Source organism: Schistocerca americana, chromosome 2, assembly GCF_021461395.2.
Source record: "Schistocerca americana isolate TAMUIC-IGC-003095 chromosome 2, iqSchAmer2.1, whole genome shotgun sequence".
Taxonomy (NCBI): Eukaryota; Metazoa; Arthropoda; class Insecta; order Orthoptera; family Acrididae; genus Schistocerca; species Schistocerca americana.
In genome coordinates, this window is record NC_060120.1 from 416,902,109 (window position 1) to 416,917,117 (window position 15,009).

At 35.6% G+C, this 15,009-nt stretch overlaps 1 protein-coding gene across 1 annotated transcript in view; it reads right to left on the reverse strand.

Annotated features, from left to right (window-relative positions):
- The window catches only part of LOC124595589 (lysophospholipid acyltransferase 7), a 122,703-nt gene that overhangs the window by 22,361 nt on the left and 85,333 nt on the right, over nt 1-15,009 (reverse strand). The window contains exon 5 of the mRNA XM_047134383.1: nt 7,195-7,400. Within this exon, the coding sequence (XP_046990339.1) occupies nt 7,195-7,400 (206 nt within the window). The remainder of the gene's footprint in view (nt 1-7,194; nt 7,401-15,009) is intronic.

A 15,009-nucleotide genomic window follows, 5' to 3' on the forward strand; every position in this document is an offset into this window, starting at 1 on the left:
ATGCGCTAACTCTACATAATCATGAATGTTAAAATAGAACTTGCCTTATTCTTGTAATTCTGTGTTCAGAATTGCTTATTTTGCTGTGCTAGTTCAGACAGTTTATGAGCCCAGTGTAGGCATTTCAAATAAGTGTTCTAATATACAGAAAAAAAGAATCATCAAAATAGTCTTGAACAAAAAGGTGTGTAGTGAAAGTTATCAGGATGAGCAAGCTGCACAGCAATTTGTGTAATTCAGTATTACCCATATTACTAATGAAGGTAACTGTGACAAATGAGGGCAGCACAAATAGAGTGAGTTGTGGGTCACAAGAACTATGCTATGTGGAAATCTGCTGTGGAAGTAATCTTACTCGGGGCATAATGAATTCTACAGTGAAACCCACTGAGCAAAATTACGCAATTAAGGAACTGAAGACAAGATCAAAGTTGATATTATTGATTGATCCAGAGAACTATATACACACAGAGAAAATAATCTTATGCAAACCATATTCTTTCCAACAGGAGTGCAATGGAACAGTAGAACAACCATAGACATTTTTGTTCATTCCTCATTACTAGAAGGGCATTCTGTTAGCAAAAAGGTGAACGGCCTTTCAGATCATGATGCACAAATTTTAACTCTAAAATATTTTTGTGCTGCAACACGTTATATATAGTTATCAACTGTTTAGGAAAGCTGATCCAGTTGCTGTAGAGACCTTTGTAAACCTTATCAAGGAACAAGAGTGGTTCAGGAGCATCAGTGTGTATTCTTAGAGGTGAAACAGCTCTTTATGATGTTAGTAATAAAACACTATTAGCTATTTGTACAGTGGATGGTTGCAAGTTAAAATGTCAACTTGCTGGGAAAGTTGATCTTAACATAATTGTAAACACAGAATCAAAGTGATTATGGCACAAGATGTCTACTATGTAAAAGACATTTAACAATTTGTTATTTTTGAGTGAAATAGTGGAGAAGGGCAACAGAGACATCTTCAACAGAAATGAAGGAAAAATGGTTAACCAATATGGAGAAATTATAGCAACAGTAATTGATAAAACACAGATTAAGATGTAAACCATTTTGTGTACTCTGCAAAGGGTATCTTACGGCATAAAAGATTTGGGCACCTAAACAGAAAGCCCTGGAAGTCTTGAAGATAATACGTATGGATATTCACCAAGTGATAGAGTGGGAGTCTATAGGAGGAAGCCATAAGTTTCTTACCTTTACAGACAAATACTCAAGATATAATCATGTTTATTCTTTAAGTTCTAAAGATCACATGAGTGGTATTTTTGAGAACTTTCACTAATATGATAATGAGATGTGTATGCCAATCAAAAATTCAGTGAACTTGTGAAGGAAGTAGGAATAAGACAGAAACCACCATCAGGTAGAGTCCATCCTATGTGTTTCAGAGAGGGCAAAATGTATTGTTGGTATTGTTGAAAAGGCAAGAAGTATGTTAACTGATTCTGTGTTACCTCACTGCTTTTGGACAAAGGCATTGTCGACAGGTGTGTACTTGATCAATCGATCAGCAGTAAAAAATAGAGCCTTCTAGGAAGTATAGACAGAGAAGAAGGCACATATAAGCACCCTAAAAGTTTTTGGATTTGAGGCTATAGTGTAGATTTTGATGTAGGGAAAATGGGACCCAAACTCTAAGAAACACATTTTTGTACACTACTGTGAAGGTTCAAAGGGTTAACGATTCAATAAATCTTATAAATAAGATAATACCAGTAAAGACATGTATTCCTTGAGAATTACAAAAATGAAATGAAAGAGAATCATTAAGGGCAAACAGTCACTTCATTTATGCCACAGGAAAAGAAACAAAAACTGAAAAAGAGGAGGCAGAAGAATAAGAAGATGGTAAGGAATATAACAGATTTGTCCTATGAAGGTTTAGAATATGAAGAACAGGAAGAAAATATTTTAAGACTTCTTCTCATGGAACTTAAACAAAAAATACCTTTGCTATGAAATGCATGTATTCCAATATGTTAATGGCGAACACACAACAATTGAAGAGGCTATAAGTGGTCTGAATTCTTAACAATGAAGACAAGCTGTGGAAAGAAATTTAGAATCATTTTCTCAAAATGAAACTTTCAAATGGGTTAAAATGCTAGAAAGGAAAAAAGCCATTCAAGTCACGATACATAAAAACATAAAAAAATCCTGAGAGAGCTTCACCAACACGAAAACCAAGACTTGCAGTCAAGGGACATTCACAAAAAGAAGGGGCAGACTACACAGAAATGTTTTTACTAGTGGTAAAATATAAAGATTAGATTAGATTCAGTTTTTGTTCCATAGACCCAAAAAATGAGATGATTCTTGTGGGTTTGGAACACGTCAGAAAGTATAACGTAAAAACAGAAAACTTTTGAATATTATACCTGATCATTTGTCAGGAGACTGTCGAACTGGGTGAATACAATATGGTAAACTGGAACAGCTAATATTTATAGAATTAATGTGCTGTCAGAATTAAATATTGTTATGCACTATTAATAAATTTATCATACACAAAATACCTAATCTTGTCTGTTCTAACCAAGTGCTGTCAAAACTGAAATCTAACAGACATTTTCACTTAAGCTTGCTTAACAGCCTCTATTAAGATACTCATCTATAGGGTAGGAGGAGTTGCCCATCGAAAAGTCTTTCAAACTCTATTTAAACAGTGCTTTATCTGAAGCCAAGTTTTTAATGGTTGGTGGCAATTTATTGACGTCTTTATGTAGATTGTTCTTATTCCTAGTATTGAACTATTGGTTTGAAATACAGATAAATTACTTGCAACAAATTTTATTACGGAATAAATATACTGAGAAGCAGTGGTTAGAATGCGAAGTTCCTTGAACAAGTTTCTACATGATGTTCTTGAATTTACACCACAAATGATTCTTATCACATGCTCACTGCAAATACAGACCTGTTTAGGCACTTAAGCAATTCTGTGGTATGCCATCCCCAACTGAATTTATTGTAATCCAGAAACTTAACACTGTCAACGTCTTCGATCTGCACGTCTTTGTAAGTTATACACATGCTGGAAGGAAATCTCTTACAGGTTCTGAACTGCATATAGTGGGTCTTCTCAAAGTTTAATCACAGTGAATTACCTTTAAACCACTTATTAATGTCAGTTAAAATTTGATTAGTAGCTATTTCTAAATCTGTACTTGACTTGCTACTCATTGCAATGTTTGTGTCATCTACAAACAAAACAAACTTAGCATCTGGCAATGTAACAGATAAGAGGTCATTAATGTACACAAGAAAAAGCAATGGACCCAAGATGGAACCTTGGGGAACACCACATGTAATTAATTCGCAGTCAGATGAAGACTGACTGCTTACTGCATGAGTATTTCACAATGACACCATTTGTTTCCAGTTAGATATATAAGACTCAAACCATTTCACAGCATTGCCGGTGACACCATAATATTCTAATTTACTTAAGAGAATGCCATGGTTCACACAGTCAAAGGCTTTTGACATGTCACAGAAAATGCCAATAGCCTCTAATTTATTATCTAATGAATTGAGTACATTCTCACTGCAAGTGTAAACAGCTTTCTCTATATCAGAACCCTTAAGAAATCCTAACTGTGACTACACTGAACTTAATACACCTCTCTGAAAATGTTCTGCATACTCCATGTTGTTGTCTGGGCAACATACTCTTATGCACTAATTCTACGTAAGTATGAATGTTAAAATACAGCTTGCTTTATTACTGCAACTTTATGTTCAGCACTACTTTATTCACTGTGCTATATCCAAAACAGAAGAATGGGAAAGAAAACTGAGGATCTGTTAGATGACGATCAGTTTGGCTTTTGGGATGGTAAGGGCACCAGAGAGGCAATTCCACTGTTGCGATTAATGATGGAAGCACGACTTACAAAAGATGAAGACATGTTCCTAGAATTTGACAATTCAGAAAAAGCATTTCACAATGTAAAATTATGCAGGTTGTTTAAAAAAATTGGTGTAATAAGCTATAGGGAATGATGAGAAATCTCTGCTACTATATAAAGACAAGTTAGTGTTTAAAGTTGTAATCCAAAATTTCGAAACATTCTTGAGCGATTTAGTTCATATTTCTACACGTTACTCTAATAAAGGCTCAAAGGGACATATATGTTATTTATTTTTATAACATATATGATACGTAACTATACATGTACCATATAAAGCAGAAATGTTGGTAGCAAAAAAATCAAAAAATTCATGACTGATTTACTTCAAACGTTTCCATGATATTGTAATAAATGTTTGGACGGGCATAGGCTATATACTTTTTTAATATTTATGGTAGACAAACATATAAATAAAATCTACATTACTATATAAAGACAAATCATTCTTTAAGGTTGTTACTGAAAATCTTGAAAAGGTCTTGACCAATTTACTTCAAATTTTTACACAAAACTCTAATAAATGTTGGATGGAAATAGGCTACATATTTTTCAATATATTATTCTTTACTATCAAAATACTGCTACGGAATTCGAATTGTCTGAAACTTTGTAATCCTACCAATTTTCAGATTAAAACCAGGCAAAATACAAACAACTATCCTCACAGATCCAGCAACAGGAGATGTCTCTTATACTCTGTATACCAACAATCCCAACTGATTTACCCATTCATTTTAAGCGAATTTCATTCCCATAACTTTAAGTGGATTTCATTCCCATCAAGGATTCACTGACAATAACAATAAAGATGGCTCAAGGTCAGAAAGAAGGGGGCAATAAATGGACAGAGCGAGGGGGAGGAAATGGACATAGAGATGAGGAAGGAGGGAATGGACAGAGAGGGGAGGGTGAGGAGGTGGAGAGGAACAGAGAGGGGAGGCAGGGGGGGGGGGGGGAGGAGATTGTCAGAGAGAGAGAGGGATGTGGTGATGGATAGAGAGAGGAGGGCAGGGAGGAGGAGGTGATGGACAGAGACTGGTGTGGGGGGGGGGGGGGGGGGTGGAAGAGGAGGAGGAGACTGACAAAGAGAGTGGGGAGGGGGAAATGGATACAGAGAGAGGGAAAGGAAAGTACAGAGTATATCTAATTCCCTTATGTAAATAGCAACTGCAAAGCATTGCTGGTTTGCTAGTATACGATATGTACAAGTACCAAGAGGAAACACTAAGAATAGTAAAAGAGAGCTGCTTGGACTAAAAAAGATGGGGATGTAGTGTTTCATTTCTATTGTTCAATCTAGGCATTGAGAAAGCAATGATGGAAATAAAAGAAAGGTTCAAGAGTGAGATAAGTTCAGGTTGAAAAGGTGACATTGCTATCCTGTATAAAAGTGGAGACATACAGGATGTGCTGAATGGAATGGACAGTCTAACTGAACAGCTTAGTGAGTACAGCTAATGGATTAAGAGTAAATCAAAGAAAGATAAAAGTATGAGGAGTAGCAGAAATGAAATTAGTGATAAATTATACATCAAAATTGGGGACAAAAAAGTACATGAAGTTAAGGAATTCTGCTACCTTGGAAGCAAAATAAAACATGACAGATGAAGCAAGGAGAACATAATAAGAAAATTACCAAAGGCAAAGAGGGCATTCCTGTTTGTCATTACCAGCATTAAGCTGAGGAGGAAATTTCTGAGAATGATGTTGCAGAGCTCAGCAACGTATGGTGGTGAATCATGGACTAAAGCTAGAAAAGAAGGGAACTAAAGTGCTTGAGATATGGTGCTAGGATGCTGAAAATTATATGGACTGATAAGATACGGAATTCCGGAGGTTCTGCACAGAACTGGCAAAGAAAGGAACATATGGAAGACACTGACAAGAAGAAGGGGTAGGATGGTAAGCCATCACGAAGCAACTTCCACGGCATAACAGGGAGCTGCAGAGGGTAGGGGAAGAGCTGTAGAGGAAGGCAGAGATTGGAATACATCCAACAAATAATTGAGGCTGTAGAGTACAAGTGTTCTTCTAAGATGAAGAGGTTGCCACAAGAGATGAATTTATGGTGAACAGCATCAAACCAGGCACAAGATTGCTGATGTAAAAAATAGTATATGGATGGTCACATTTTCCCGAGTCTGGAAGAACTGCATATCTGAAAAGGGTGGATATAGGGTTGCAGCACATCATCTCTACAGCTCTGTATACTGACAGTATTCCTCCATGCAACATGATGACTCTCCATACCATGGTACCACCACCAAATTGGTCATCTTCCATAATGACGGTTGTATCAACTGCTCCTTTCCTTCTAGATAAATGAGCAACCAGATCGATTCTGAAAACTGCAATCCACCTGTGAAGAGCATGTACCATGATTTATTCATTTTTCACTCTTAATTCTGCTGGTTCCATGTGTGGGTGAGGCATACTCTGACAGATATTTCTCTGGAAGATAGTCTGTACTGAGCCTCTGATACATATTTTTCTTGAAATTGCAGTTCCCAGTGCTACTGTATGCTCTGTATATGACTGTCATACAAACATAAATCAAGTACTGGAAAAGTGTTTTCATCACGGCATGCATTTGTTTTGTCCAGCTTCTGCAAATTTATAAATACTTTGGTGTCCTCTTTATGTGTGCTCTATAATCTTTTTCTAAATTATACAGAAATTTGATTTTTGGTAATATGTACCTTTAACCCTAATTTATTATTCCTTAAGATGGCATGGCTAAGTATCAGACTGGTAGCCAAAGGTTCTGTGCTCAATTCCCAGTTAGTAATGGATTTTTTTTCTGCTACTCACTACACATCTTTGTACAAACAAAACACGCAGAGTTGTCGCATGATTAAAAGTTCATATAAAACTGCAAATTTCCAGTAACTGCCTGTTACTGCACACTACCTTTAAGAAATATGCAACAAATGATTTGGTTTGTGTTAGTTTCATTGTTCACTATGATTTTTAGTTCCAAAATTAATGTGATATCCTTTTCATTATTAACAGCTTTGGGCATAAAAAACCAAACTATATTGCACAATAATACACTACACGACAAATCTGCGTCAAGTGCAACCAGTATAATGCCGTGTCGTATGTTCTCCGCCACTCAATAGCTGCACTATATGATGAGAATGATTGATTATCTTAATATTTACTGGATAGTTAGTTGCCAATAACATCACCTATGTGCAAAGAAGTATAACAAATGTACTCTCAATTAAACATGTGTATATGGTATTTTACTCACACATATGTGTATGTTTTTGTTGGTCCATGACCTCTTCGAGATTCAGCTGAAGCAGGATAGGCCCCAAATCCAGCCATAGTACAGACACATTCAGACAGTACCATGCCAGTGTACAGTCTCATGCGAAATATGAAGAACGTAGGAGTCAGGTACCATATACGGTAGAGAATAGATCTCTCTTTGTAAAATTCTTCTGACTCCATGTACTAAACAACAGAATAAATATGTCCTTTAAATTAAAAATAGTAAAATTAATCCAAAATTGGACTGAAAATAAGCACAGAAAATCGTATTGAACAACACAATGTATAATGTTTATGACAAAGGAAGAATTAAATTTTAAATTTATATTGAATATTGATATGTAAAATTACAATCATATCTAAGTTACAATGACTAACATACATATATCAGGTATGGCAATAGGTCACATAACAATGTAGCTTTGCTCATATGAATATAGTGTAAAATGTATTAATTCCTTTCCACATACTAGGAATAAGAAAATCATGTAAGCATGAATGATTCTGCCATGTCTGATATAATTGAAAGGCATATTAACTACATTCCTGTGGCAAAAAAATTAATGACAAGAACTCTTGAAAGCTCTACATCTGCCATCAGACATGGCAGAATCATGTGAGTAATACCAGTTGAGCATAAAAGTCTACCTGATCAATGTTTATCTTCAATTGCTACGTGACTGGTTTTGAATGTGTAACATTACATTTGAGTCCAAGCATCGGCTCTGTGAGCTTACTTCAATAGTTCATATATTTCTGTAAATGTTTTCCAAATTTTACCTAAATTTGAATAGAATTATGTTGACCATCCATTATCTTCTGAACTAACACATCAAGTTCCATTGTAAATGTTATATTAGAATGCTGTTTGCCTCAACTGATTTCATGAACCAGGGGAAATCAAGATCTGGAAGATCAGGTGGGGATCTGAACCTAACTTGTCTTGAATATGAGAGCCTTAACCACTGTGCCACTTTGCTTCGTCCCAATGAATCCTGTGCTGTAAAAATGAAATTGTTCAGGTTACCTAAAGCAGATATTACAATACTTAATACTCCTTTAGAGCATAATGTTATCTTTATTTGGCCACCTCTATCCATTTGTCACCTCGCCAAATTTTGCCACTTGGGTACTGGGTTGGCACCTTTGAAATTTTGTATTATTCTCAACTATGGCTTTCGCTGTCCATTTACTGGCAATCATAGAGAGCAGCTTGGAGGGTGTCCTTGAACTCTGTATCAGTATTCAACAGTAGCCCATCCAAACTGTTGGAACTTTTTCAGAGAAGTTAAGATCCATACTGTGTCCCAAAAATAGTTAATAAACAACACAACATGCCCAGGCAGCAATTTGAAGCTAATTATGATGTGGGAATACCTGTTAAGTAAAGACAGCAATACAACACAATATTTTTCTCATTGATTTCTCAGCATGGATAGCACTGTACCTTTGGTTGGGCAGAAAATTTTTTTATTTGGTGACACAAAGGAAGCTTCTGCAACTTAGGGATTATCAACAGTCGAGGTACTTGATGGAACTGGAGAGGCAAGACATTTGCGGCAAAACTAGACTAAAAGGGATTGGTTGACAGAACACATTCTGAGACAACTGCAATTTATTATTGCTCTGCAATTTAGTATTGGAGGTAACTATGGGGCATAAAAGTTGTAGAGGGATACCAAAAGATGAATATAGCAGATTCAGAACAATGTAGACTGCATTAGTAATTCAGAGATGAAGAGGCTTGCACAGGATAGAGAAGCACGCAGAGCTGCTTCAAACCAGTCTTCGAAATAAAGACCACCACAACAACAACAACTCTTTCATTACATAGTTGCAGTGCAGGTAGACTCGTCAGAAACAAAGCGAAACAAAGTTTCACAACATTTTCTTCCAAAAACATAAAAAACGACTCAGTTTAGTTGATTTTCCCAGAACATGAGAGAGGAGTATCCCACTACTGCAACCATGCGACATCAAAACTATATCTACAGCAGAGCAGTAATTTGACTGGTTAAGTGTACGATTCTTAGCTTTTTCTTTATAAAAGAGAAACAACTGCCGATTCATTAGTACTGGAAGATGATACCTCCTGAAGATACTTTTGCAGAGCAGCACAGTTGACCCTTGGAAATAACACCAACATCATCATGTTAACTACAACAGGTTATTTTTTGATCATTTTCTATTCCATGTATGTGTCTTCCACATCATTCAAGCTAACAATGCCTTTCCTATGCTAATACTACACCAGCACAGTATAGGGACTGCCTGTAGCAGAAGCAACAAGTGTACCATGAATACAATGATACTTTTCCCTTGGAAATCAGTGAAGAGAAGATACCAAATTTGAATCTGAACATATTAATATTTAAAGGGGAAGACTGCAATATGGTGCCCTGGTGACAGAATCTAAAATAGTCTGTGCCGGAATTTGATAAGAGTTAAGAAAGAAGTGTCATATAAAATAAAATATAAGAAGAAATTGATAAATTAATGAAACAATAAAGTAAGCAAAAGATATATTGCTACTTACCATACAGGTGATATGTTAAGTTGCAACCAGACACAACTAAAAGAGGCTCTGGGGTGCTATTGGGTAACACAGGACTGGAACAATTGAACCACATCCTTCACCAGGGCTTTGATTACCTATCATCATCCCCAGAAATGAGGTACATTCTACCCAAGAACATTCCCACCCCTATTAAAATGGCATTCCATCGCCCACCCAACCTTCATAACATCCTAGTCCATCTTTATGCCTCTCCCAGCTCCAACACCTTACCACAAGGATCATATCCCTGTCAAAGACCCAGGTGCGAGACCTGCCCAATCCACCCACCCAGCACTTCCTATTCCAGTTCTGTCACAGGCTTATCCTACCAATCAGAGGCCGGGCCACCTGTGAAAGCACCCATATCATATACTGGGCCTGCTGCAATCATAGCACAGCATTTTATATTGGTTTGACTATGAATCAGCTGTCTACCAGGATGAATGGCCAAGGGTTGACCACCCTGTGGCACAACATGTAGCTCAACATAATATTAAACTGTGTGCCAGACTGAGACTCGAACTCGGGACCTTTGCCTTTTGTGGGCAAGTGCTCTATCAACTGAGCTACCCAAGCACAACTCACGGCCCAACCTCACAGTTTTACTTCTGCCAGTACATAATATGCTTGATTTCAATGGCTGCTTCACCATCCGAGCCATCTGGATCCTTTCCTCCACACAAGCCTTTCTGAACTGTGCAGATGGGAGTTATCCTTAGAACACCTTCCCCACTCCCAAAACTATCCTGGCCTCAACCTACGGAAACACTATACCTCTTCCCCTTTCTCACCCCCTCCAGATTGCTGTTTCAGTTCTACATGACAGTTGCATTCTGGTCCGAGCTGCCAGATATGGTGGTCATGTGAGAATGAGTTGTGCTTGCTTCTATGAATGAATGAATGAATGTGTGTGTGTGTGTGTGTGTGTGTGTGTGTGTGTGTGTGTTTCCTTTTCTAACAAAGGCTGTGGCTGAAAGCTAATGAGTTGTGCCTGGCTGCAATTTCCTGTGTCATCTTTACAGTAAGCAGCAATCTATCTTTTCCTTACATTGCTGATATTCAAGTTGGAGTCCCCATTTTTTGATATTTTAATGAAATATTTATAGGGGGTTATTGCTTTTGTCATTAGCAACGGCACAAGATTACAACAATCCAGGTAAGTAACTGCATCCAACAGAGGTAAAGTAACTGAAGAAGTAATTTGTTGATGAATAATAACTAAATTAATCACAATAATTATGACTATGAAGGCTGTATGATGTCTACAAGTGAGAAATTCGGCAACTGAGGCTACAGATAGCTATGACTGTTTTTATCAGATATAAAACTATGCAACAGAGAGTAGCGGGATCTGTGGTAGCTGCTCATCACCAAATAGTAGTCCTGGTTCTCAAACTACAGCGATTTGGCTCCTCATCAACATCGTGATGCTATGAGATATGTAAGCAACTCTGATGAGCTTTGTTGAAGCCAAATTAAATTTATTTTTCTTTTTTGGTTGACGTAGGCTAAAGTGTGTTTCTGTTCAAAAGATTTTCTTTTAACAACAGGTTACCTACCAACTGTGACAATGTTAACAGGAGAAGACTAATTTCAAACTGAACATTATCTCAACTGTATACCTATGGTGACTAGGAGAATGAAGCAGCATTTAAAAGAACTGTTTAAAACCTTTATGGAACAGTCAACCTCTAAAGTTGATATTAAATTAGATGCACATACTGGTAAAATAAATATAAAATAGATAGCAACAGTACTAATTTAGTAATGCAATTATAGTCTCAAGGTGATGAGCTGAGTACTAAACTGGACACTAAAAGCTTTACATTCTAAAAGGTTCTTATGGAGACAAAGGAACAAACAATCACTGAACTTCATGAAAAACTAGATATCACTCGTGTTGATTTAATAAAGAGAATAGATAAGTAGCTAGAAAAAAAAGTGTGTATTACAGATTCTCACAAAGAGAAGTTGGAGATAAATAGAACTTTCTCAGAATTACAATATATAATCTTAAATCAACAGAGAAGTTACATTCTGACCTATCCAAACAACCTGATTAGTTATAGATTCATCACACACATATTTTGTCGACTTGAATAATGGAGTTAAACAAACTTCAGACATTAACATCACTTTTAATATTTCGAAACACAATATAGGTTTACTTTCCCACTTTTCAACCTTGGAAGAGTGTCTTGATCATTCATTTGAAAAAATAAATAAATAAATTTCAACAAAATAATACCCTATCAGTTGACAGACCTCATTCATCAGCTGATATCTGCAATCAATCTGTTTGGGATAGATTAATTAAGTTAAATACTCACCTTTGGCTGAAGTGTTGGAACACTTAAGTGACAAATTTTTATCAGCAATTTAGAAATAGTTGCTCAGATTTTCATTGTGTAAGATCATGTAATAACCTGGTGTTAACATTCAGTAAAGAGATTACTTATGCCTCACACCCAAATTAACCAAAGTGAGGCATTGGGTAGATAGGGATCTCCAAAAATGCATACTGGAATACTCTTTTTGATGCCACCAGCCTGCAGTAGTTATTATATGTCACGTTTCCTCAGAGATTTTTTTTTATTCTTACTCCAAAGTTGTAAATTGGAGTTTGGTTACTGTGTAAAGTGGAATAATAGAGAAATTCTTAGAAAACAGAGAGAAAGATAATCATGCATGGATTCAAAATAAATTAGAAGACAACCTGAAAATAAAAGAGTACAGAGAAGAGAAGTGAAGCATAATGTTATAAGCAGGATGCTGTACGCCACCTACCTGAATTATAGTGGTCTGACAAGTGGCTTAAAGCGATAAAGTTGTTTTGAAATAGTAAGTTCTTATTTTTAAAGATGAGAAATGGATGGAACCAAGAGTGTTATTGTAATGAACAATATATCAGTGCTATGGATACACCCGATATACAGAACTCCATACAAACAAAAGTAAAGTACAGACTGCAATAACTAATTTAGGCTGGAATATTTCATTTGATGCAATTCTTGTAATACAAAAAAAATAAAACTGCTGTACCGTTAAGAAATGTTCAAAAATAAAATATATATAATAACCAATATCTTTCTATTATTGTTACTGTTGTTAATTCAATAAGGAAAGTTAAAACAATAATAAAAATTATTATTGATATAATATGGCTTAATTTATTACAACTAATATTTATTACATTTGATAGTGCTACAGTTATTATTTTAACCATTTCAAAATATTGGTTCTGTAGACTGAGAGTACGAGTATTTTACTATTTTCTACCCTTAACATTTTAAAAGCAGTAGTTAGTGTTTTATCCAGTTTACAGGATAGGTGTTTCTTTAAATTACTGAACTAAATGTTTATATTTTATTTTTATGGTCTATTTTTCTGGTATTTACATAATTTGTTTAAAACATTTATTAATAGTTTGATTGAGATTAGAATATATATTAATTATCATTTTTCTCACTGAGTTTGATATACCTTTTTTGTGAATGTGCTTTAGATCTTTCTGTTTTGGTTTCTATAATTCATTCTCATGGTAATTGTTTCTTTAATTCTTTTGGTCTGTCTTTATATTCAAGTACTTATTTATAACTATTTTCTTTATCCCCTTGTTTACTGAATAATTATTGGTGATTGATTCATTTTTTAAGGTTTCAGTCTAGTTTTGTTTTTATAATTTGTCCTTATTCTTCCACTGATTTAAATACAGTTCGATATTATTTTGGTGCCGAATTTTTTTTTTTTTTTAGTTTAAGTTTATTGAGCTTCTGGATTTGTTCTTTACTGGTTACTGCTAGAGGATTAGTTTATTTGTCTTCTCATCAATCTCATTCCAATTAAATTTGGACCAATAATTATAACACATTGAAACAAACAATATTAAAACTAATAATAATAAAACAGTTTATCTTCTTTTGACCATATATATACTATTATATTATATATTACGTAATATAATTTTTGGTGTCTAGTTATCTGCTCTATGGATGAGGAAGAATACCAAACAGTATGTGCACATTATGTACTAAGAGGTAAAGATAAAAAACTGTTATGGGGAAATGATAAAACTTAATTAAGGCTAGAAACCACTAAGATGCCCCTGTAATTGCATTGTGATAATAAACACTACAAGCTGTGAATACAAGATTTAAAAAAAGATTAAAAGAGTACTGATTTGAAAATCAACAACAACTTGCTGACCTAGTCCATAGAGTTAAGCAGAAATTATATCTGCAATAAATGCCAAAAATGAATCCAAATATATGTATTAATGAATATTATAGAGAGAAACATTCCACGTCGGAAAAATATATCTAAAAACAAATATGATGTAACTTACCAAACGAAAGCGTTGGTATGTTGATAGTGACACAAACAAACACAAACACACACACAAAATTCAAGCTTTCACAACCCACGGTTGCTTCATCAGGAAAGAGGGAAGGAGAGGGAAAGACGAAAGGATGTGGGTTTTAAGGGAAAGGGTAAGGGTCATTCCAATCCCGGGAGCGGAAAGACTTACGTTAGGGGGAAAAAAAGGACAGGTATACACTCGCGCACACACACACACACACACACACACACATATCCATCCGCACATATAGACACAAGCAGACATATGTAAAGGCAAAATACAAGGTTTTGCCTTTACATATGTCTGCTTGTGTCTATATGTGCGGATGGATATGTGTGTGTGTGTGTGTGTGTGTGTGTGCGAGTGTATACCTGTCCTTTTTTTCCCCCTAATGTAAGTCTTTCCGCTCCCGGGATTGGAATGACCCCTTACCCTTTCCCTTAAAACCCACATCCTTTCGTCTTTCCCTCTCCTTCCCTCTTTCCTGATGAAGCAACCGTGGGTTGCGAAAGCTTGAATTTTGTGTGTGTGTTTGTGTTTGTTTGTGTCTCTATCAACATACCAACGCTTTCGTTTGGTAAGTTACATCATCTTCATTTTTATATATAATGAATATTTATTTACTTATGTTTATGTAATTCTTCCAACATCATTCATCTTAGAGAACGAATAAGTGACTTGCATAAATGATTTAGCAGTAAAGAGGACAATTCATCAAATAGTGGAAGTTTTGAGCCACTACAAGCACAAAAAATGGCTGATCTCACAAAGCTGAAATTGTTTTTTCTAACTATGTAAGCACGGTATGTCACATTTGGTGTTGAGGGTTGGCTAACAGTCTTGTATATAGATGTAATCTCCTGTACAAATTTCTT